At 40.2% G+C, this 26,617-nt stretch overlaps 1 protein-coding gene across 1 annotated transcript; it reads left to right on the top strand.

Moving 5' to 3' along the window:
* The first annotated feature begins 1,690 nt into the window (after positions 1–1,690).
* Positions 1,691–22,146, top strand: LOC133367316 (vomeronasal type-2 receptor 26-like). Its single transcript, XM_061591416.1, has 6 exons — positions 1,691–1,908; positions 4,139–4,430; positions 6,681–7,532; positions 9,214–9,441; positions 19,478–19,604; positions 21,245–22,146. The coding sequence occupies exons 1-6, from the start codon at positions 1,691–1,693 to the stop codon at positions 22,144–22,146; spliced, it is 2,619 nt and encodes an 872-aa protein (XP_061447400.1).
* Positions 22,147–26,617: the final 4,471 nt, after the last annotated feature.

Genomic DNA, 26,617 nt, shown 5'->3' with positions numbered 1-26,617 from the left:
GAAAGAAAAAATCCAGAAAACACCCACCATCACCACTACAGGATTTCCAAAGACATTATGAAACAGGAAATAAAGACAACATTTATTCATTAGTGCACGAGGCACAAACTGGATAATTAATATTTGTTCCATATTTATGAAGCAGTTATTGATAAGTGTCCTTGTGATAGGGAATTCTGAGGTCTGCTGGACCGGGGTCCTTGAGGAATTGAAGACACAGGCATGAAGCAAAGATAGGCCTTTATTGGTAACAAGTATAAGCACGCTCAGTCTCCCATGATGTTTGGTGGAGCTCTGCAACATGGCACTGCTGCCTGGATTTTTATACATTCCAGTACAGAGACATTAGCATATCCCAGTCAGGGGGCTACACATAAGTATTACATAGAGGTTACACTGTATACATTATTTTCTAGCTGATCAGGTACTATTCAGTAAAACTTACACCAGCCCATTTCTACTACGACCCAATACATTCCAGAGCTAATTCCTCTCAGGCCTTGGAGGGCACAGAGGAATCTGTACCACTGCTCTGTTCCCCTTATCTTATCTTTTGAGCCAGGCTGTACCTACCATCCCACATACCATGCATACCAGTTACAAACAGGAAGCCAGTACCAAAAAGAGGATTTTTAACCCTTATATTATAAAATATATAATATAATATAATAATATAATATGAATGAATGAATCATTTTATTACAGTCACAGACCACATAATAATATAATATAATATAATATAATGTAATATAATATAATATAATATAATATAATATAATATAAATCCTATAGTTTTCTAAAAGAATATATGTTGCTTACTGTTTGTATTTTAAAAAAACCCATTACGTGTATATTGTCATTGGATGCATATACAATAAAGTTTCGCCAGATGACATAAAATGTCTGTGTGTTTGGGGTTTTTTGCCTTGCAGGAGCCAGATATGTATTATTGATAAGTGTTTTTTCTTAGGGATTCTTACAAAGTATTCATATACTTAATAACATGAATGCATGAAGGATTCAATGTGACCTGTTACACTGTGATAAAAGTTCCAGGTCACCTGGAATATTTAACCCATAACTGCTATATGTATAAAGTCCATCCCCCCCTTTTTTTCACATGTTCATGCTTATACCTTCAGACTGCAGTGCAGTTTTGGAATCATTTGGAACTTGTGCAAACTTGCACGCCAAATCAGAACACACATTGCAATGTGGTTGTTCTCTTCTGTTAGACATTCTTACCAATGCCTCATTTTCCTGATGATGTTTTCTCGCCTGGGATCACTGCAACACAGACAGAAACAGAGAAGCTTTCTGCTGAGATTTGATAAACATGTTTTTCAGCTATGTCACAGACAGCTTAAACTCTGAATAAATTATTACTTACCATGTAATTATCAAATTAACTAAGATTGCATCAACTTCTTTTCCAAAATCCCAAGAGAGTTCTAGTGATCACTAGTAAAACTATGGACTCAGACTGAAGGATGCTATAAATCTTCCCTGCATTATTGATATCTGATGATATTCAGAGACAGGGCTAAGTCAGTATGATGATTTATGCTGCACTAAGCTTTGAAAAAGCTGAATGAGAAGCCATCCAAGCAAGACTGTGTGTACTCAGGAGTTCTCAAGGGGCAATTTGAAATGGGATGAATTATATCTACATGGAAGATGTTTATGCAAGATGGTAGTACTTGCCATATTGGTATTAGTGCTGTTGCTTCAGGTGACATGCAGGGTTCCAGTTGCCAAATGTACCAGCAGTGACCGTCTTCCTATTCTTCACAAATATTATCAGTCAGGAGACTTCATTATTGCTGGCATCATTTCCCAGATCTTCATGTTTTCCAGACCAATAACGTTCCAAAAACGTCCCTCTCATGAACTCTTTGATAACCGTGTGTAAGAATCTGCTTTTTAAAAACAAACCTATATCATAATGTAGATAGTTGGTATAGCACAGTGGGGAGGAGAGCCTGGCTGGGGTCCAAAGTCTGTGAGTTCAAATCCCTCTTTGTGTCTCCTGGGTGTCAAGGGCCAACTGAAGATCACCCCACAGTGAGTGGCTCAGGGGTTACATGTCCTGCCACCTGTGCAGCCGTGGGCAAGCTGCATGGTCCCAAGGAGCCCAGTTGCCCCCCAGCTGGCAGTTGCGGACAAGGAAGGGGCTGGCTTGTGCAGCTGTGGCAAGCTGAGCAGTCCCAAGCCAGCTGGGGAGGACTAGCCTCAGAGGGAGGCAATGGTAACCCCCCTCTGAATACCACTTACCATGAAAACCCTATTCATAGGGTCACCATAAATCGAGATCGACTTGAAGGCAGTCCATTTCCAATTTTCATCATAATGTACCCACGGAGTATTTTCATGCAGGATGGTCTTGTTGACTGGGTTTAATTTCAGTGGGAAGTATCTGTATCTGACATTGCACTTTATCTTTCTTTTCAGAAAGGCAGTCTACTGTTACCTCTCTCACATTTTATTATCATCATTACCCATTTTTTTCTTAATAATTCTTAATAATCTCATTAAATACAAGGTATAATCATTCTTCTCAAGAAATAGGACAGAACTGGAAACATGGCTCATATTTGGATAAGACTGATTCATCCAGTATATCCATCCAGACAAAATAGGATAGGATAGAATTACGATGTCCCATGTTCTGCATAAAACTTCTGATAAAATGGTGGAAATATTGTGCTTCGATTTTTGCCATTTTTGCAGATTTTTAAATCATGTAGAAGTACTTAAACATTTTAAACTTTCAGTGTAATATGTATGTGAATATAAGGAGAGAGCCCTGCAGGACCAGACCAAAGGCATACCTAATCCAAATGTTGGTTCTCACATTGGCAAACCCAATGCCTATGGGAAGCCCACATGGATGAAATAACCCTTTCCTGCCCAGGTATACAGAGCATACTGCCTCTGACTATAGAGCTAATATAGTGTCCTGTGCTCATGGAAACTTCCATGCAATACTGAATCCTGGAAAATTAGGAATCTCCATTATACAGGGAATGTACTAGAATGGAAAAAGCTTCCCATGTCAGACAGTTGCCTTAAAGTCATGGAGTCTGATGGGGATGGGCAGGGTGCAGAGCTAGCACACACATTCACACACACACACACACACACACACACACCCACACACACACACACAGAGAGAGAGAGAGAGAGAGAGAGAATTTCTAGTTTACAATAATAAAACAATAAACACCCTTTATTTCATAGAATCATAGAATTGGAAGGGGCCTATAAGGCCATGGAGCTCAATGTAGGAATCCAACTTAAAACATACCCGACAGAAGGCTGTCCAGCTGCCTCTTGAATGCCTCCATTGTTGGAGAGCCCACTACTTCCCTAGGCAATTGGATCCATTGTTGTGCTGCTCTAACAGTTAGGAAGTTTTTCCTGATGTTCAGCTGAAATCTGGCTTCCTGTAACTTGAGCCTATTATTCTATGTCCTGCACTCTGGAATGATCGAGAAGAGATCCTGACCCACCTCTGTGTGACAACCTTTCAAGCACTTGAAGGGTACTATCATCTCTCCCCTCAGTTTTCTCTTCTCAAGTCTAAACATGCCCAGTTATTTCAGAGTCTCCTCATAGGGCTTTCCCCCCCCCCAGTCCCCTGATCATCCTTGTTGCCCTTCTCTGAACCTGTTGCAGTTTAAGTAAACTAACAGTGCCAAAATATAGGAGATCATTTTTTCTGGCTAGAGTCAATGCCATGCTCTCTATGATGATGGAAGGACACACTCATGGCATACCCTTTGAACATACATTTTGGCAGTGTGGCTCAGGTGCTGTTGAGACTATAGCACATATACTTTTGTACTGAAATTTCTATAAGGATGTGAGGCCAGAGTGTTGCACCCCATTCTGGAACAGTTTCCTGACTGATCTGATACAGCTCTTTTGAAAATATGTTTCAATGGTAATTGTCCTTCTATTATGCTAAATGTTGCCAAATTTTTAAATACTTTTATGACACTTGGGCTAAAATGTCCACAGATTAAGAAATCATGGAGTATTTGGGTTTTCAATGCATGTTTGATTGTTTGCAATGGTTGTTGGATCAATATACATTTCATTTCAAGAATAGGGCTTTCACATGTCTCTTATTCAGGGTACTGCTTCAGAATTACCAGCACATCCTGGCCTTGGTATTTGCAGTAAAGGAAATAAATGAAAACCCCCTGATTTTACCAAATGTTACCCTGGGCTTCTACATCTATAACAGCTATTTCACTGCAAGCTGGACCTATCTTGCCTCAATGGAACTTCTCTCCACGCAGGACATGTTTTTCCCAAACTATAAATGTGACTTCCAGAACAATGTAGTAGCTGTCATCGGGGGACCTAACTTTGATGTCTGTCTCAACATGGCAACCTTCCTGAGCATCTACAAGATTCCCCAGGTTACATATATGTGATGCCAATGTGTCCAGGGAGTATATACAAAAGTTCTCCCTCTTAGTTAATGCTGCTTGATCTGTTGGCATCTCCATAGCTGTTATACAGTAGCTAAGTCCAACAGGCTGTGACCCTCACTGTTAAAATGTTTTGCAACTGGTTGCTCCACTTTTTTAGTTAATATTGCCAATTTGTGGTTTCTGAAGTATGTGAATAGTTTTGCCTGTGTATTGGATACAACATCCTGTTGGTTTTTTTTCTTTTTTTTTTGCATTCAGTGACATAAATTATATTACAGGACATTTTGAAAATGGTTGTCTCCATGAGATACACACAGGTGATAGAGCATTTGGAGTGAAAAGGATGAGATCCAGCGTTACTAATAGGTGTCTTAAGCACAGCTCTCGCTAATAGTTTGCTTAAATTAGGAGGCTGGCAAAATGCTACAACATGAGGCTTGTTGATGGCTCCAGCAAGATGTTCAGAGTTCACTAGCAATGGATAGCTCTCCCTGACTGATAGGTGATAGTTATGAGATGCTGGATGGAAATCTATCACAAATGGAATGTGTTGTTCTATGTCTTCTGAAACTTCATTATAATAGTGGAGGTTTTCTTTTGACAGAATGGAGACTTGGTGGATGTTGCAATGAATTACATGTGGAGGACATCCTTTCAGAAGTTGTCCTTTCAGTACACGGATCCTTCTTTTATATATTTATATATGAATGGAGTATGGAAATTTAACAAACAACTCATGCTACTTTATTATTCTAGATGAGGCTCCATTATTTATTATTATTAGTAGTATTTATTATTTATTATTTATTGAATTTATTAGTCACCCATCTGGCTGGCTGTCCAGCCACTCTGGGCGATGTACAAAATAGGCATACAATACCTAGACATTAAAAATCTAAAAACAATGAAGGTGAAATCTAGTCCACCCCAAAAGCCTTATTTGGATATGGGAACTGTCCTTCTAGAAAGGAAAGAGGCAGATTCCACCATCAAAGAAGAAACAGCTTTAAGACAAGGTTTATGGAAGAAAAGCAAGGGATAAACACATCCAGAACAGACTCTCAAAAAAGGAACATAGTTACTAAAATTACAAATACAATGTTTTTCTGTCACTATAGATGAAGCAGAATTTTATTCAGAATGCATATTAAAGCAAACCAACCTAATTCTCTCATCCTGAAGTTATATGCAGATCAGAAAACAGCTTTCATTCAGATTGTACCCTTCTCCAAATTTTGTGATGCAGTTTTAGTTTTAGGAGGAAAATATGTATTCTAAGGGAAGAATTCATAAAAGATTAATACAAACTGCATACCTTAGGGGGAAACCTGTACAATTCAAATACAAATATGTGTGTGTTTAAAAAAAGAGAAATCTGCACACACACAAAATTCTGTCCATAACTAATGTCATCGAAAGGACCAAAATGTTTTCTTACAGGGTCCAGGCTCATGCCAGATCAGCTAGCTGAGGGGTAGCCAAAGCCCAGATTTTGCTGGGCTCCAATTCCCATCATCCCTAACCATTAGGGATGGGCAAGAAATTTAATTCAGTTCAAATTTCAAGAGGAATCCATCCAATTTGCATTTTCAGAAACAATATGAGAACTGAAACACAACCATCCTTCAAAATTCAGACTTATTCTAATTTTTCAGTATAGTTTGTCATCCAAATAATGTTTACAGACATTCATATATTAGGGCAAAGTGTGCAAAAAAAGGAATATAGTGAAAATAACATAACAATGTATTATATGATTAAAAATCATTTGCAAGAATGCATACATTAGTCAAAACTGTCTATAATACTGTGTTTATTAGGAGAATTTTGCACTGAAATACTAGAGAACTGTCATGAGGATTTTTTTTAAAAAAATCTAATTACTGTGGAAATGTGGAGAACTGAATTTAAGATTGGAAAAAGGAGACACTGAGAGAACCAAAATTTGATGGGAGTTGGAGTCCCACAACCTCTGGAGGGCACCATGTTGGCTATCCCTGAACTAATATCACTCTTACTGTTTCTCTACTACTTGCTAAATGCCAGAGAGGGGAATGTTCTCTTCCCCTCACTCTCTGGGATATTCTTGATGAGGACAACCTCCTTCCTGACAGAGAGCTCCTAATGTCAGTCTTCCAAACCTTCAAGATTATACTTTGTTACAGGAATAAACACAAACTTGACTTATTTTGGAAATCCCTTCCCCCCCTCCTCTTTTGCATTTTCCCCTTTTAGCTCATATATGGTTCTACTCTGAGGATGAACAACAACAATCCAGGTGTTTCCTTCCACCAGATGTTCCCAAATGGGGCTCATCAGTATAGGGGGATTCTCCAGTTACTGCTGCATTTCAGGTGGACATGGATTGGGGTACTTTCTGAGGGAGATGCCAGTTCAAAGAGATTTGTACAATATGCTCTTCCTGAGTTTTCTCAGAGAGGGATCTGCTTTGACTTCATAGAAAGATTCCCCACAATAAGTTTTTCCAGCGAGTTCACTGGAATGATTGCACAGGGCTTTGGAACAGCAAAGATTCTCATGGCAAGCTCTGCCAATGTGGTCGTTATACATGGTGAAATTCAGACAGTGGTTACTTTGAGAATGTTGCTTCATATTTCAGCTTTTGAGGATATACCAATGAAAACAGAAAGTAAAGTCTGGATAATGGCAGCCCAGATGGATTTTATATCAATTGCTATTCAAAGATGCTGGGATGTAAATTTCATCCATGGTGCTATATCCTTTGCAGTTTACTCAAAGCCACTACTAGGATTCCAGGAATTTCTTCAGATGAGAAACCCTTCCTCAGAAAGAGAAGATGGTTTTATTAAGGTATTTTGGGAACAGGCATTTAACTGTGTGTTCCCAAGTTTGGTGGTAGATGAAAATAGTGGAGAAATCTGCACTGGGGAGGAGAAACTGGAGAATCTTCCTCGGTCTGTTTTTGAAATGAGCATGACTGGCCACAGCTACAGCATCTACAATGCTATGTACGCTGTGGCACATGCTTTGCATGACATTCATTTACCCAAATTCAGAAAGGAGGATGGATGGAGATGGAAGATTGTGAATCTACAACAATGGCAGGTAAATGTCTGAGAAGGGTAATGCAGTAAAACTTGCAATTAGTTTGGGAAGTATAACAGCAGTATAATTTGGGATATATACAGTCACCATAATATTCACCTTATATATCTGTCACATTTTGAAGCAGCCAGATTTGTTTTGGATCCACTCTGTATCATTCTGATTTGATTCATTATTTGGGTGTGAACCTCATCTGTTAAACACAAAGCTCCATTTTGCTCTTCTTGACTGTAATGGAGAAACTAAAAATGGATTATAACTTTTTCCTTTAATACAAGTGGATAAAATGTGCAGGCAAATGATCCCCCCCCCAAAATGAGTGAAGTCTGCCACAGGGAACCTTTAAATATTATCTATTTTTATTTATTTTTAAAAGACAGAGCAATCCAACTCAGGGGAAGCTGATGGAAGGGGTGCTGGCAGAAAAGGAGCTGGTGGGAAGCTTTGTGGCATTCATTTGCCATCTGGGAACTGCCAGGCTGGTGGAATGTTGGCTCAGATGAGAGCTGCATGCAGGAACGGAAAAGAAAAAGGCAGCTCTCACAAATACCTCTACCAGTGATAAGAGATCCCCATTGACTTCCATTATAATTATTTTCTTAGACCAACTTTTTTTTGAGGTACCTTTGGCCGAGATCAGGACCTGCAGGAGCTCTCTGAATGGTAGTTGGGTGTTGTATAAGTCCCCCGCTTGGCCCCTCCTCTGACATACACCCCAGAATGCGCCTTTTTTGGCCTTACAATGACTTCTGCCAGCACCCCTTCCACTGAGCTGGGCTTTACCGCCCTGCCATCTCAGCCAGGGGTCCGCTACATCCAATTCCCCTTAGCCCAGTGTAAATATGAGTTGGATTGTGTCCAAAGTTCCTAACTTTTTAATTTTCTGTCAGGATTGGTTGCAAGGATAGTTGCAGCCATTCTCCTCCCAAAGTTGCCATTTGGAGGGATGAAAAATTTAGATAGATAGATAGATAGATAGATAGATAGATAGATAGATAGATAGATAGATAGATAGATAGATAGATAGATAGATAGATAGATAGATAATGTGTGTAAAAATGTATATATTAGGAAAAATGAATACTAAAATGCTGACCAAAATTGTGGAAATGAAGGGAACCAATTTTAAGTCTGGAAAAATGGGAAACTAAGCGAAACTGAAATTGATGGATTTGGCCATTCCTATTTGGAGCAGACTTTCATATTCACATATATTTTTTCTTCTAGAAGAAAAAGAAGGATATAGCTATATATGAAATGAAATGAAAGCTATACATTTTGGATTGCCCTACTTTATGCAATCTTTTTTTCCTTTCAATATATATAATATGAAATTATAGGCCTCCTGCTGGGAGGAAGGGTGTGATATAAATCAATAAAAATAAATATAATATTTAAATATTTTTAAAAGGTGTTTACATGTTTCATTGTTATTTTCTGCAACCACATTTGTTCTGTAGCATTGATCCTTTCTTTTATTCACATTCATTTTTCAATAAATATTAACATTTTTATTGGTTTATAATGCATTCATATAATATGTGGATTATTACAACATTGATTATACATTGATTGATATTTACAGTTCCCTCTGAGGTAAGTATTCTTCTGAAATAAATTGGGCACCAAGTAGTATATTCTCTTTTTATATATATATATTTTAAATTAAAAAAAAAAACAGCTCCACCACTTTCTACAAAGGATCTCATTTAACAACACTGCTGGGGAGGAAATTTCCTTTGACCAAAATGGGGAAATCATAGCTGGATTTGATATTTTGAATTGGGTCACATTCCCAAACCAGTCCTTTCTTAAGATCAAAGTAGGAATAATTGACCCACAGGCTGTCACAGAAAAAGTGTTCACCATTCATGAAGATGCTATTGTGTGGCCCCACAGATTTAACCAGGTAAGGTCCATGCACATTTCAGTATTATGTTATGTTCAATAATTAGTTCTTACTAATAATTACTAGTAATAATTAGTAAGCCCCACTGAATTCAACTTCTTACTTACTTCTGAGTAGATATGGTTAGGATTGTGCTACTGACCATATACTGCTTTCATTTTTTGAGAGGAAAGGTAGAATCATTATTATTAATTATTAATTATTAATTATATAGTGCTTAATTGCCAAGGTGGCTTCTAATAACAAAAAAATATAAACTCATGAAATTAAAATATACATTAAAATAATTTCATCAAAACTAAAATTATGTAAACATCCACAATTAAAAAGTATGACAAAACAAGCCCATTAAAATAGCACAATTAGAAGAGTTAAAACAGCAATTAAAACAGTTAAAGCGGAAGATTCAAGTCAGGAGATCATGGAAGTGTTTCTCTAAATATATGTGTTTGCAAGAGGCATTGGAATGCTACTACTGATGAGGCCTTTCATATTTCATCATATAAAAATGAATACTTAAGGGGCACTGTGAAGCCCTTCCCTGGCTCTCCCTGTCAGGTTCCTACCTGCTCGTGGCTACTGCCTGTCACTAGGCACCACCAGGGACTCCACCAGTCCGGACTGTCCTTTTTTATGGTTTCTCTCTCCGCTCTAGCACAGACCTCACCAGATCCCCCTGCTAGGCAGCACCACCAGTCACGTCCTATAACCAGTATTCCCAGAGACTCTGCCTGAGTCTCTCTCAATCAGGTTACCTCTGTGACTGCGTGCTTAAGCTGTCCCAATCCCTTTGATCTATATAGAATGCATATAATTCTGGTTTGCTCTGGATACTTGTGGTGTTATATTCTTTCCTTCACCGCTGCCACCAATTGTTACAGTTTCCCTTCAGCCTTGGTAAGTATCTTGCCCTCCCCTCTGGTCTGTATATTCCCCAGCCAAGAATCAGGCCTCCGGTAAACCAAAATAGTGTTTATTAAATATTAGAAATAACAAGATTACTTTATAAAGGCACATAAGCATATGGTTTCATCTATTCCTGTGATACTTGTTTTAGTATTAATCCGAACTCCACACTGTCCCCACATCCACCAACTCTCCACACAATCTCCTCTCAAAAACCCCACCAAACACCTCTCAAACAACCCACTAACGTCCACCAACGTCCACCAACGTCCACCCAGATTCAACTGTCATTCTTCCTTTTATACTTTCAGCCATTCAAACACTCAGCCAATCATCCAGCATTCTCCTGCTCATTTACTCCCCCCTCCTCTTTCACTCTACTTACCACATATCTTCTATACAAACAGCACTTACCATATTTACATTAATACAGGAACATCACATTTCCCCACCCTTAAAAATAACGGCAGAGTATTATTCCTGCTCTAGGATTTATACGTCGCGTTACCAGTATATAACAAGTCTCTATGGGGAAAATGTCTTTCTTTGTTCCTCCGTCTGGTCACGTCACTGCAGTCTCAGCCACCTGCCTTGACAGTCCATCGGCCAATACATTGTCCTTGCCTTTGATGAACTGGAAGTCCACTTGATAGTCTTGTAGGGCCCATGACCACCTCTGCAGCATATTATTATGGTTTTTCATAGTCTGTACCCATAACAAGGCCCGATGATCCGTTGTTACCATAAATCTTCATCCCCACACGTACGGGCGCAACTTGTTCAGTCCCCACACGACCGCTAGGCACTCCTTTTGGACCGACGAATAGTTTTTCTCCCTCGGCGTCAGCTTGCGACTCAGATACGCCACTGGATGTCTGGTGCCTTCTCTCTCCTGCAGCAAGACGAGTCCCAGCGTGAGGTCTGACGCATCCGTAGCCACGATGAATGGTTGCTCATAGTCCGGTGCTATTAAAATAGGTCCTTGGCACAAGGCTTGCTTCAGCAGATCAAAAGCCTTCTGACATTCATCCGTCCATACCACACGCTCAGAACACTTTTTCTTTGTCAACTCATGCAAGGGGGTTGCGATTTCCCAAAAATCTTTCACAAACTTTCTATAAAAACCAGCCACACCTAGAAATGCCCTCACTTGTTTTTTGGTTAAGGGGATAGGCCACGATTCTATTGCCTCCACCTTGCTCCATAAGGGGGTGATTTTCCCACTCCCCACCTTATGTCCTAAATAGATTACTTCCTTTAGTCCAAACTGGCATTTCTTAGTTTTTATTGTGAGGCCTGCTTTTCTTAAGGCCTCCAATACTGTTGTCAGGTGTTGCACATGCTCAGGCACCGACTTGCTAAAAATGGCCACGTCATCTATATAGGCCACTGTAAAATCTGACATGCCTCGCAACACAGTATTGATTAGCCTCTGAAATGAACTTGGTGAGTTCCTTAGTCCCATGGGTAAGGTCACAAACTCATATAACCCATCTGGTGTACTGAAGGCAGTTTTGGCTCTGGATTCCTCGTCTAGTTCCATTTGCCAAAATCCTTTACAGAGGTCTAACGTAGATATAATGGTTGCTGCCCCCAACAACTCTAACATTGCGTCCACCCTAGGCATAGGATACGCATCTGGGACAGTAATTTTATTGATTAGCTGATAATCAATGCAAAACCTTGTTGTTCCATCTTTTTTCGGAACCAGGACTATACTTGAGGCCCAGGGACTGATGGATTCCCTGATTACTCCTAGTTCCAGCATATCTTCGACCTCCTTTTTGATCTCACTCAAAACTTTCCCATTCACACGGTACGGAACAGATCTGATTGGGGCATGATTTCCAGTATCAGTGGAATGTTTGGCTATACTGGTTCGGCCAGGTCTATTGCTGAAGAGATTCCCATAGTTTTTCAAAACTCTCAGAATCTCTTCCTTTACTTCCTCCTCCACCTCCTCTGACCATTCCACTTGATCTACCCCTCCTTTGTCTTTGCTTTCCTGTACCAAATCCGGAAGTTCAGGCCCACTTCCCTCAGGGAATGAGGTAACTTGCAACACCTTTGCATCCCTGGTATGGTAAGGCTTTAACATATTTACATGAACCACTTTGTTTTTGTTTAAATGGTCTGTGGTAATTATATACCTCACTGTGTCAAGCTTTTCTCTTATGGTATATGGTCCTTCCCAGTTAGCCTGTAATTTGTCATGTTTCCTGGGTATGAATGTCATAACCATATCTCCCACATCATACACACGTACCCTGGCTGTTCTGTCATACCAGTAACTTTGCTTCTGCTGAGCTTGACTGAGATTCTCTTTCACAACTTCCATCATTGATGTTAATTTATTGCGGAATTCCAATACAAAATCTACTACAGATGTTTTGTACTCTCCCAGGGTTCCTTCCCATGAATTTTTTAACAGTTCCAAAGGTCCCCTCACTTTTCTATTAAACATTAGTTCAAAGGGTGAGAAGCCTGTTGACTCTTGAGGGACTTCTCTGTACGCGAATAAGAAGCACCCCAAACGTTCATCCCATTCTTGTGGGTGATCTTGAACGTAGCTTCTTATCATGCCCTTCAGAACTCCATTAAATCTCTCAGTCAATCCGTTAGTGGCTGGATGGTAAGTGGTGGTCTTTAGATGTTTTAGACCACAACACTTCCACATACATTGCATCACGTCTCCCATGAATACACTGCCTTGATCTGTCAGCACTTCATGAGGGAAATCCAGCCTCATAAAGATTTTTAACAAAGCCTCTGCCACTACAGGGGCTTCTACAGATCTTAGTGCTTCTGCGTCTGGGTACCTGGTGGCAAAATCCACCACCTCCAATAGATATTTCTTGCCATGCCTTGTGGGTTTGGAAAAAGGGCCCACCAAATCTATTCCCACTCTATAAAAGGGTTGTCCTATTATAGGAAGGGGCTTTAAGGGTGCCTTAGTCTTTACTCCACTTTTTCCCACCTTTTGGCATATACCACAAGATAGACAATGTTGTTTTACATCTTTGGAGATATTTGGCCAGTAATAGTGTGCAGCCAATCTCCTCTTGGTCTTTTTTATTCCCAGATGTCCTGCACATGGGACATCGTGGGCTACCTCTAGCAATCTGGTTCTGTATTTGCTAGGTACTATTAATTGCTTCACTGGTTCACATTCATCCTTTCTCTCAGCAGGCATCCACAGTCTATATAAAATCCCATTCTCACACACAATTTGATTCCTCAGTTTGTCAGTGAAAGGAATCTGTTGGGTCAGGGCTTGTTCCTTTATTTGGTTCAAACTTATATCTTTATGCAGCTCTTCCCTGAACTGCTCTGTCTCTTTATTATCAGAGACCACTTGATACAGTTTGTCTCCTGCTAGTGGTTGCTATGGTGACCTGAGGCTCGAAAACAGGCTCCACCCTGTTTTCGTCAGCCTGTCTTAACATGGCTTCTGTTTCTCTGCCAAGTTGCTGTCTGGTCACCACATATATTTTCCCTTGTGCCCCCATAACATCTCTTCCCAGTATCACTGGTTCTTGTTGCTGGGCATTAATACCGACTTTATATTTTCCCTCTTTATTTCTCCATTTCATTTTCACTAGGGCTATGGGTAAGCTTTCTGGTTCTCCCCTCACTCCTTGGATAGTCACTGTTTCCTGAGGTAATATTTCCTCAGATTTTATTAAATCTGGCCTCAGTAATGTCTGGGCTGCACCAGTATCAAGCAATGCCCAATAATTTGCCCCTTGTACACTCACTTCCTCTCTCAGACTTGAATCCAAGTCTTTTACTTCTGTCCAGTTTATCTGGCAGAACTAAACCTTTTTCGTTGTTAGATCTTTGGGTTCTGTTTTTACTGCCCTTGCCTGAGCAGGATTACTAATGGGGTTGGCAACCTCACATTGAAAACGTAGGTGCCCCAGTCTACCACATTTATAGCATAATTTCTCCTCCATTTTAGGGTACACAGATCCACTCTGGGGTGTCCTGTGCCCTTCAGATTTTACTGGAGGACTCACTCACTGTGGTACTACATCCTTTCTGCCAGCATTATATGGTCTGGGTTTAAACTCTCTTGATGTTTTCCCCACCCACCCAGTTCTATTGGAGGCAAAGTGATCCGCCATCTCTGCAGCCTCCAGCACCAATGTAGGGGAACGGTCTTTGACCAGGAGCCTTATTTCTGGTGGTAACTGATGAAATAATTGATCCAGTATCATGAGGCTTTTCACCTCTTCCACTGACTGAGCTTTGGCACTACTCATCCACTTTCCAAATATATCCATCAACTTTGCTCCCAGTTCAACAAAAGACCTCCCTGCTGGGATCTGACAGTTTTGGAATAACCTTCTAAAATAGTCAGGTCCCAGTCTGAATCTCTTGTATACTGCCTCTTTAAACTCAGCATAGGTGACGGGCCTGTCTGAGGGGAAATATTGGTATACCTCTGCCAATTCCCCTTTGATCAGGTTTGATAAACATTGCATATATTTATCCTCTGGTAGCCCCCACAATTGAGCTGCTTTTTCAAAAGTGCTGAGGTAAATTTGTGGATCTTGTCCAGGCTCAAACACTGCAAAGTCTTTTGGTGTAACCTTTATCTTTGTTTCATTTCTGTCCTTTCTTGTTTCATCAGAACGAAACTTCTCTCGTTCAAATTTTAACTTTTCCACCTGTAATTCAGCATCCACTCTCATTCTCTCAAATCCCAACTCCCTCTGCTTATCTTTTTCCTCAGCCTCGCTCCTCAATCTCTCAGTTTCCATCCTCAACTTCTCAGTTTCTAATTCTCGCAGTTTATCTTTCCCATCAGCTTCCATCCTCAATCTCTCAGTTTCCATCCTCATCTTCTCAGTTTCTAATTCTCACTGTTTATCTTTCCCATCAGCTTCCATCCTCAATCTCTTAGTTTCCAACTCATGCTCCCATCTTAACTTCTCTCTCAAATACTCTATATAAGCGGGATTGCTTGAGTATCCTTCTGGGGTCTCTTCTCTGACAGGTTGTTTTTGCTGGGCAGTTGCAAATCCTATTAGTGCTACCCTCAATTCATCTACCCCTTTACCCTCGTGAGGTAAATTGAATGTTATGCACTTCTCCACCAGCTCCTCTCTTTTCATCTTTATATATTCAGCCATGGTGTTTGAGTTCACTCACTCTTTGCCACACACTCTTTGCCAGTCACTCTCACAAGTAATCTTTATTTGTTATTTCTGTTTGCCACACCACTGTTTAGGGACTCTCTATTTTGTATCTGGACTCTCTTGCCAACACCTGTGTTCATATTCTCTGTTGTTCGTATCCCACCGCTACTGCCACCACGTGTGACGCCCTTCCCTGGCTCTCCCTGTCAGGTTCCTACCTGCTCGGGGCTACTGCCTGTTACTAGGCACCACCAGGGACTCCACCAGTCCGGACTGTCCTTTTTTATGGTTTCTCTCTCCGCTCTAGCACAGACCTCACCAGATCCCCCTGCTAGGCAGCACCACCAGTCACGTCCTATAACCAGTATTCCCAGAGACTCTGCCTGAGTCTCTCTCAATCAGGTTACCTCTGTGACTGCGTGCTTAAGCTGTCCCAATCCCTTTGATCTATATAGAATGCATATAATTCTGGTTTGCTCTGGATACTTGTGGTGTTATATTCTTTCCTTCACCGCTGCCACCAATTGTTACAGTTTCCCTTCAGCCTTGGTAAGTACCTTGCCCTCCCCTCTGGTCTGTATATTCCCCAGCCAAGGATCAGGCCTCCGGTAAACCAAAATAGTGTTTATTAAATATTAGAAATAACAAGATTACTTTATAAAGGCACATAAGCATATGGTTTCATCTATTCCTGTGATACTTGTCTTAGTATTAATCCGAACTCCACACTGTCCCCACATCCACCAACTCTCCACACAATCTCCTCTCAAAAACCCCACCAAACACCTCTCAAACAACCCACTAACGTCCACCAACGTCCACCCACATTCAACTGTCATTCTTCCTTTTACACTTTCAGCCATTCAAACACTCAGCCAATCATCCAGCATTCTCTTGCTCATTTACTCCCCCCTCCTCTTTCACTCTACTTACCACATATCTTCTATACAAACAGCACTTACCATATTTACATTAATACAGGAACATCACAGGCACCCCTTTAAGTTCATAGTCTCAGTGACAGGTGAAGGGGCACGTTACCTGTTTGTTGAATTGACCTATGCTATCTGTAAGCCAACTATTGTTATTTTTTCTTCTTACCCAGATTGTAGGAAGGGGTATTTTTCTACACCTATTCTACACTGTTTTTTTTTTTTACAATAATTTTTATTCAAATTTTCATAAAACATAGAAAACAAAATCATAAAACATTCAAAGACAAAAAACAAAACAAAACAAAAATGATTAAACAATAAAATAAAATAAAATAAAATGTTGACTTCCCATTTGTCACATATCAAATCAGTTATAGGTCTACAATATATAACAATCCTGTCTCTTAAATCATATTATAAAATCACTTTCCTCCAGTAGTTATCTTAATTAATCATCAAATCTCATAAACATTACTTTATTCTTTCCACAAAAAGTCAAAGAGAGGTTTCAATTCTTTAAGAAATATATCTATCAATTTTTCTCCTAATAAACATGTCAATTAATCCATCTCATTAATAATTATAATAATCTTATTGTCATAACCATAGTCCAAATAAACATTTCGATTAATCCATCTCATCAGAATCTGTTAGGTCCAATAATTTCAATAGCCATTATTCCATTATCCCTATTAGTTCCATCTTCCATCTTCAATAGTCCTGTTAAGTCCAGTAATTTCAGTGTCCAATCTTCCATTATCAGTATTCCATAATAATCTTGCTGTTGTAGCCATAGTCATATAATAAGAGTCTGATGGGAATTTCCTCTATCCCAAATATTTTCTTGCCATCCATTCTGAATAAGTTGCTGAAATACTGTTGTAAAGTCATATCTGTGTTCTTCTTTTTTACAAAATACACTGGCTCATCTCTTAAGAGTTTTTCCATTGTCACATCGCTGCAGTTAATTCCATAGATTTTCTCTATATCAAGCTCCATCACATCATTCCAGTCCAGAAGATTATCCAAGCCATTGATAACTTTATCTCTAATATCTTCATTAATTTCTTCAGAGATAACGTTAAATTCCAAACAGTAGATTTTATTTCTAAAATCCATAAACTCCAGATCTTTTTCCAATTCCACATTTGTTCCAATCTCCAGGGCTTGTATCTTCCCTTTATTTTTTCTTTTCTCATCTCTGATCTCATTCTCCTCTCTCACAGGGTCCCCTATTTCTTTAAGCTCCTGCGTCATTTTGCTCAGTTCAATTTTCAGCTCCTTACTACCCTGTCGCAGGGTTTGTTTCGTTATCTCAATCTCATCCATTATTTTCTGAAACATAATTACTTCCAGATTCTCAGCCACTTTCTTGATTGCCATTTTTAAAACCACGAAAACAAAGCAAAACAAAAATAAAGAAGAACCACTTCTTATTTCAGCAACTATTGGGTTAATATTCCAGGCTTGATGACATCACAGTATAAACAGAGCAACCTGCCTTATCTCTCTTGTGCAAGAATGCAAAACAAATTTAGTTCCCAGCATCAAAACAGTTAGTGGCGTCGTGAAGAAGCAGATTCGTCAAAATAAAATAGACCAAAAGGAGAATAGTCCCAGACAATATAATATTCCTCGGAATAGAAATCAGGAATAGAAATCCCTCTTCTGTTTATTATCTTTAGAATGCACTTCCAGGACAGCTTTTTGCGACAGAAACAGAGATAAGCTGTTAATTTTGTGAATAACAGAGAAGAGCTATATCTCACCCAGAAGTTGTCCAAAGCCAATCAATCTGACAAATCTCCTTTTGCTGCAACAATTTAAACCAAGTAAAAAAAATAATAGAAAGAAGGGTGCTTGCCTGTTAGTCCGTTCTCTCTTTGAAGAAAAGATAAACGTATCGCTTAAGCAGATAGAGCTTGTTAGAAAGTCCGTCCGGCATTGTTGGCTGGACCTTATCTCATAAATTAATGAAATCCAGTCCTCCCAACAAAAACAGGCTTTGAGGTTGATCTCTACGTTTCTCCCTGCCCGGGAGAAAACCTATTCTACACTGTTGTGTGCTTGTTAGAAATTTGGGAGGACTTTGCATACCATAGTTTGGTGGCAATGAGCAGATACAATGTAGTAAAGGAAGGCATGTGAAGTAAAAAGATGATGATGATTTTATTTCTACATTGCCCTTCTTCCTGTAGGAGCTCAGGGGCAGTAGACAACATGGAAAATACAACCTATGCAATAACATGAACCTCTGAAAATACAAGTCTAACCTCCCCAAAATATACAAAAATAATAATTACCTGCTGAAATTCCAATCAATGTTCTAATATGTTTATACAAAATCGGAGATGAGGATGGGCTTCCTGAGATGGGGAGCCACCACTGAGAAGGCCCTTTCACAATTCTCCACCCCAGAGGTCATAACCATCCGCAGCTGTACTACTATTAATATGCTATGTGAGGCACCACAGTGGTAAAGGGACACTCACACAAATTGAGTCCTCACAGCTTACCAGCTCAAAGAGAACTGGGGTAAGATGCCACCCTTGGACATTAGTGATTTCATTAATTCCAAAAGTTGCATTACTGTGGGCTGGAGTATGCTGTCAGAAGCGTCCTTATAGTGGCTATAAATGAGCTCAACCCTTAGGCCTGTTTCACAATTTTAGCTAGGGAGGAGTCACCCAAAGAAGGCAGAGAGCAAAAGCTGTTCTTCATGACTCTCAATTTAAAAATAAGCACCACACTGAGGAAAAGTGTGGCACTATATCCTGTGCAGAACATACCATTGCAACACTGATTTCAATCCATACATTAGAATAAAGACACTTGGAATAAAGACAATGTGCCCAGTATCTTTTTCCAAGTGTTGAGGCAATTCAATCGCAAGAACCCATTGCATACCTAATTCACCCCTGCAGTGATGCCATCATGCCATGTTAGCCATTTATCAACCACTTCTTAAGAAATTATTGGTCCGTGAGATTCAGATTGCCAAATATATATTTCCTGGATGTTAATACAGTCTCTTCTTTCCTTGGTGGATAGACACAACCTCTTTCACTGTGTAATGATGTTTGTCATCCAGGTTATAGCAAGACAAAGAAGGAAGGGCAGTCATTTTGCTGCTATGATTGTCTTCCATGTCCAGAAGGGATGATCTCAAACAAAACAGGTAAGAGACCCCACATAAAGATGAGGGCTCTGCTGGATCAAACTAAAGGCCTATCTAGGCTAGCATCCTGTTTCTCTCAGTGGCCAATCAGATACCTATGGGAAGCCTGCAACATTTTGAGCCCCAACCAGAAACAAATGGTCATCCAAATTCACAGTCTAAGAATGGCATGGTGAATTGGGATGCCTGTTTCATTCCCATAGATACTCATTTTCCTAATTGTTTTTAAAAAAATCAGTTTAGTGGTGATGTCAGCTGCTGAGGAAACAGACAGATACAGCCATTTGTTTATATACACTCACATACATACTACCTCAACAACCTGGATCAACAATCAGTAATAGCAACAACAAAACCAGGCAAGATGCAGTTTGTAATATTTCCCATTCATTGCCCCTTCTCCAGTGAGGGAGGACACCTTGCTCATATCCTCCAGGCCAGGGATAGCCAAAGACTGCCTGCCCCTTTATAGACCTAAAATATCATTTAGATCTAGTGTGGGAAAACTTTGCCCTCCAGATGTTGCTGACCTACAACTCCCATCATCCCTCACCATGCTTGCTGGAGCTGATGTGAGTTCAGCAAAATAAGGAGGGCCAAAGGCTCCCCACACCTGTTCTGCCTAATGGCAGGGCTGGCCCTGGGAGAGGAGAGATCTAGATCATCTGGGTAAATTCTACCCATGGCACCACACCTTACAAAATATCATAGGGCAGTGAACCGAAATGGGCACTTTCTGCTACAGCCCCTTATTATGGAATGTCCTCCCTTCCGACATGTGAAGCTATCAGTTGCTTCAGATATCTTGTAAAGACATATCTTTTTGTGCAGGCTTTTCCTGACTCATAACTTCAGAACCTGCTTTATGTGTTTGAGTTCTGTTTTTTGTGCTTTTATATGACTATTTTGTTGGTTTTAAGTTGTATCTTTTTAATTGTTCATTTTGTTTTGCTATTTACACTACTTAGAGATTTTTAAAAATATTCATTGGTTTATAAATGCTTTTAAGTAATAAAATAAAAAGGTGGAGTCCTCCAGATATTGTTGGATTCAAAATCCCATCAGTATGGGAAATCCCATTAGCCATAATAGCCAAAGTTGAATGATGATGAGAGTTGTAGTCCAGCCATTTCAGGAACAATGGATCTCACTTGGCTCAGAGATTAATGGAGTTTAGTTAGCCAATCTATGGGGTTCACTCACACCTTCACTTAGACCTAATGAGAGCCAGAACAATAACCCGCCCACCCATCGGGCTGCTGGCAATCTTGAACTAGCTAATAACTATTTACATGGCTAAATTGGATTTTCCGTTTCCTCTCTGGATTGGCTATGGAAAAGGTTCTATGGTTGGCCTGTTAGTCTTCTTGAAACACATGAGGGAGATCAAGTGTGAGTAGTTATGACAGTCAGGACTTCATAGTTTAATTACAGTGAGGGGACTGAGATACCTTTTTGTTACTATTGAACCATCTGTTAATATGGCTTCTTGCAAACATAATTGCATGAGAAGGGGACAAATGGTCTTTCAGATTTTGATCTAGCAGCCATCATCCATGGCCTTGTAATATTAAGGTTAGAATACTTCTAGGTACCGAATACAGGGTACACATGGATAGAAACTACATTTTCTTTTTCAGATACGGATGTCTGTTTTCAATGCCCTGAAGAACAGTACCCAAACAATTACCAGGATGTATGCATCCCTAAGAACATAAGCTTCTTGTCTTATAAAGAGCCTTTGGGGATGAGCATGGCCAGTTCTGCTCTTTCCTTCTCTTTCCTCACAGCTTTGGTGTTTTGGATCTTCATTAAGCATCGGGACGTTCCCATAGTCAAAGCCAGCAACCGGAACCTCACTTACACTCTCCTCATCTCCCTGCTTTTCTCCTTCCTTTGCACTTTGCTATTTATTGGCCAGCCTGGGAAATTGACATGTCTTCTTCGACAAACTGCTTTTGGCATCATCTTCTCGGTGGCAGTTTCTTGTGTGTTGGCCAAGACCATAGTTGTTGTTCTAGCATTCACTGCTACCAATCCAGGGTCAGTAATGAGAAGATGTGTTGGGAATCAACTGTCTTACTCCATTATTCTTTCAAGCTCCTTTATTCAAGTCATTATTTGTACCATATGGCTGGCAACATCTCCCCCATTCCCAGATTTTGACATGTACTCGATAGATGAAGAAATTGTTCTGGAATGTAATGAAGGTTCAACTCTCATGTTTTATTGTGTCTTGGGCTTTATGGGCTTCCTGGCCATTGTTAGCTTCACTGTGGCTTTCCTAGCCAGGAATCTGCCTGACAGTTTTAATGAGGCCAAGTTTATCACCTTCAGCATGTTAGTATTCTGCAGTGTTTGGTTGTCCTTTGTTCCAACCTACTTGAGCACAAAAGGGAAATATATGGTGGCTGTGGAGGTCTTCTCTATCTTGGCCTCCAGTGCTGGGTTATTGGGCTTCATATTTTTCCCCAAATGTTACATCATTTTGCTGAAGCCTGAACTGAACAACCAGAGGCTGTTAGGAAAAAGGAAGAATTAGAGAATCTCAACATCTATGGCTATAATCCAACTAAAGTTACCCTTGATTAAGTTCCATTCAGAAATCAATAGGCCTGGCTTTTCCTAGTGATGTGTGACCTTTTCAGCAACTTGCTGGAAAATCAACCAGACTTTTCAGGCATTCCAATCAACTGTCTACCCCCCAAAAAAAACACATTGATGTTTTTCAAGAATTTGATGGGATTACTTTGAATGCCAAGTAAATTCAACCTCATATTTTCCCCTTCCCTGCCAATTCCTCACCTTCCCCACTCCCGTGAAAAACCAAATCCTTGTTATAGAGAAGTGGTGGAGTAACAGCTATCCCTTCCCCAATGTAAGACTTTTTGACCCTCTCCTTTTCTGCAAATGATGCACAGATAATCATTTGTGCTCATGATCATGAGAATAATGCTACAATCTCCATGATCCTCAGCAGGAAATAATGTTTTCAGATACAATATGCCACTAAAGATAGGATTTACTGTCTTGCCTCCTATGCTTGATACCTTCCCTCTTGAGGGAACACACTTTGAGGGAGGTGGGGGGAGTGATGGGACATGAACCACATTATGAGTCAGGACAGGGACAGCCAACATGGTTCCCTCCAGATGTATAACTCCCATAATCTCTGATAATTGGTCATGCTGGCTGAGGCTAATGAGAGCTCTAGTCCACATCAGGGCAAGCTCCAAGGGTGTGGAATTATCAAAGCTCAATATCAGGCTACACTATTCAAGTGAAGGTGGTAGGTTGTTGCATTTCACCCCCTTCAACATCTGTTAATTAATTAAGTTGTTGCTTGCCTAATATAAAAGTTTCTCTAGGCAACTTACACACAAATAGTCAACAACAGGCATCAAAATATAAATAAATAAAATATGTTCAGATGTGGCCTAAGTCTCTTGGTGAAGGGAATCCTGAAGGGGAGGAGCAGCCACCAAGAATGCCTATCTTCACACTCAAAACTGGTATATGGATGGTGTTGTGAAATGGACTCAGATTTTATATTGCTGGTCAAAAACAAGAACAAAAAAGTTGGTTTGTCCTCCCACATATTTTATTTATTTATTTATTTCGTTTCATTTTTAGACCGCCCATAGCTAATAGCTCTCTGGGCGGTGTACAAACAGGATTAAAATACAATAGTATAATAAAATCAATAACACATAACAGCAAGTTAACTAACAACGTTAAACATGAAAACATTAAACATTAAACATTAAAATGCCTGGGAGTATAGCCAGGTCTTAAACTGGCGCCTAAAAGAAAGTACCGTAGGCGCCAGGCGTATCTCCTCAGGTAAGCTGTTCCAGAGTTCGGGGGCCACCACAGAAAAGGCCCTAGATCTAACAACAATCCTCCGGGCTTCCTGATGAGTTGGTACCCGGAGGAGGGCCTTAGATACTGAACAAAGTGGACGGGTAGGTTCATAGCGGGAGAGGCGTTCCACAAGGTATTGCGGTCCCACATTGTATAAGGCTTTATAGGTCAAAACCAGCACCTTGAATCTAGCTTGGAAACAGATGGGTAGCCAGTGCAGGCAGGCCAGGACAGGTGTTATATGCGCAGACCGATGGGTCCTCGTCAACAGCCTGCCTGCCACATTTTGCACTAGCTGGAGTTTCCGAACAGTCTTCAAGGGCAGCCCTACGTAGAGCGCATTACAGTAGTCCAATCTAGAAGTTACCAGAGCGTGAACAACTGAGGCGAGATCGTCACTGTCCAGATAGGGGCATAGTTGGGCTACTAGACGAAGATGGTAAAACGCATTCCGTGCCACCAAGGCCACCTTAATTGTCTCTTTTCCTCACTCTTAGAAGGCCATTTCCAGGGTATACCTTTTGAATCACGTCTATGCCCTTGTAGGAATGTAGATGTCGAATCACTGTCCCACGTTTTCTTTCTTTGTTCCTACTATAATGCTGAACGCCTTAGGTACCTAAATCCTATTATAAAAAAATTCCCGGACAGGCCAGCAGACCGATTACTGAAACATATGCTGGCTGGCACCAACAAGTTAACCACTCTATCTGTTGCTAAATTTGTCTCTGCCGCCCAAAGCATACGTAAGAAGATCTCTTTTAGTCGGTAATGTGTATTTTAACGTTGTACCAATTTGAGCTCTGTTAGCTCTATTTTATAACCTATGTTCCTTTTCTCTTTTTTACCCTTTGTTAAATCAATTGTATATCGGGTCTATGACCACATAATAAAATTTGATTGATTGATACTAGTGGGAAAGCTTTATAGCTTGGTTCTTTTTGCTCATGTTTTCATAAGTATGGCATAACCTTCCTTGTTTTGGTTATGAATAATTTATAGATGACATAGACTCTGTGAACAAATACTCTGTGAACATGACTAATTTTTACTTAATTTCAATTTGACATTGCAGAATGTGAAAAATCCATGCTGGCTATAGTGTACAGCCAGTCTTGTGGCTGTATAATACATGAAGTAATACATGGTATAATGCTTGCCAAACTAAACTGATGATTGGGAAAATGAGAGACGGAATCTTCCCTATTTACTAGTTTGAGGTACATGCTTTCATGTCAGGAATTCATCCAAATTCAAACACAGCTGAAAGTAGGATATGGCAAACTGTGAAGCAACAACCATGGAGCATAGTGTTTGGAGAAGGATAATGCAGGAGAACTTGTAATATCTGTGAATTCACAGACAATCAGCTGTCAAAAGCAGTTTCTTTGCCAAGGCGGTAGTCCAGGAGTGAGGAACCCATTTTCCAGTCCAAGGACCATATTCCCATATAGGTAACCTTCCAGGTGCCATGAGGCAATGGTGGGTGGGACCAGAGACAAAAGTGGCTGGAGCAAAAACACTAAAGTCAGGAACATTCAGACCATGGTATTCCCATCTCTATGTATGGATGTGAAAGTTGGACAGTGAAAAAAGCAAATAAGAGAAAAATCAACTCATTTGAAATGTGGTGTTGGAGGAGCGCTTTGCGCATACCATGGACTGTGAAAAAGACAAATAATTGGACACATAATGGGAAGACATGATTCATTAGAAAAAGGCAATAATGCTGGGAAAAACAGAAGGCAGTTGAAAAAGAGGAAGGCCAAACAAGAGATGGATTGATTCCATCAAGGAAGCCACAGACCTGAACTTACAAGATCTGAACAGGGTGGTTCATGACAGATGCTCTTGGAGGTTGATGATTCATTGGGTTGCCATAAGTCGTAATCAGCTTGAAGGCACATAACAACAACAACAACAATACAAATTCTATACACACTCACACTCCTCTCTCCCTCCTCCGTCCAGGCCAGCGAAAGGCATTAACAGACTTCAAGGGCACATTCCAGCCAGAGGGGGGAAATGACACTCATGGAAGGTGTGAAGCAGGAGCTGTAGCGTTTTGTCTGGGGGAGAGAGAGTGGCCTGGGGGAATTCTGAAGGGCCAAATAGAGAGGCTGCAGGGGTACATTTGTCCCCTGAACCTGAGGGTCCTCATCCCTGAGCTTTCTTTAAGCAGGGAATGCATTTGGGGAAGGTTTGGTTGCACACTGACAGTTGAAGTGTCCCCATTTTGGAAAACAAATATGCCCCCCTTTGGAACCTGGGCAGAACTTTATTTCCAGCAGTATAATATTATATTTATATCTGTATCCAGTGCTTTTTATGTGTGGTACAACTCATCGGTATGGAGTACTCGCACCTCTGTTTTGGCCCATGGCAACCATTGTGTGCCGGCACCCACAGTAAGATATGAGTATTGGCACCACATTTAAAAAAAAAAAACGAAACAACAACAATGACAACAACACTGTTTATATCTATATATCTTGCAAGATACGTTTACTTTTTGGATGTATTTTCTATTAAGGTCTCCAGGTACTGGGACACCCCCCCCCCCGGTGGCTCCTTATAACCATTATCACTGTTTTGCTCTCTCATGGAGGAGGACCAGAGAGGAATTCAGCTTCAGCTGAGATGTGATAAACATATTTTATTTTGCTATCTTACAGAAAACCAACAACTTCATCTATTGACCTTACATCTCCTATTCATGACACTCATTTTTGTAAAAAAACCCAACTATATCTACTAGGGTTATGTACAAACAACATTATTTTCCCTTTGCAGACATTAATGACTGTTTCCAATGCCCAGACAATTAATATCCAAATCACTACATGGGTAGTTGTATTGCTAGAAGTATAAGCTTACTGTCTTATGAAGAACCTTTGAGCATCAGTTTGGCCATATTTCTGCTCTTCTTTTCTTTCATGACAGATTGGGGATCTTCATTAAGCACAAGGACACTCCCATCATCAAAGCCAACAATCAAAATCACACCTACAGTCTTCTCATTGCCCTCCTGCTATACTTCCTTTGTCCTTTGTTATTTATTAGTTGACTTGTGAAAGTGACATTCCATTTTCAGCAAACTGCTCTGGGTGTCATCTTATCAATGCCAGCTTCTTGTGTGTTAGCCAAAA

This window comes from Rhineura floridana, chromosome 11 (assembly GCF_030035675.1).
Source record: "Rhineura floridana isolate rRhiFlo1 chromosome 11, rRhiFlo1.hap2, whole genome shotgun sequence".
NCBI lineage: Eukaryota > Metazoa > Chordata > Lepidosauria > Squamata > Rhineuridae > Rhineura > Rhineura floridana.
Note: the sequence above shows the minus strand (reverse complement) of the source record. Positions and strands in the feature narration are given on the sequence as shown.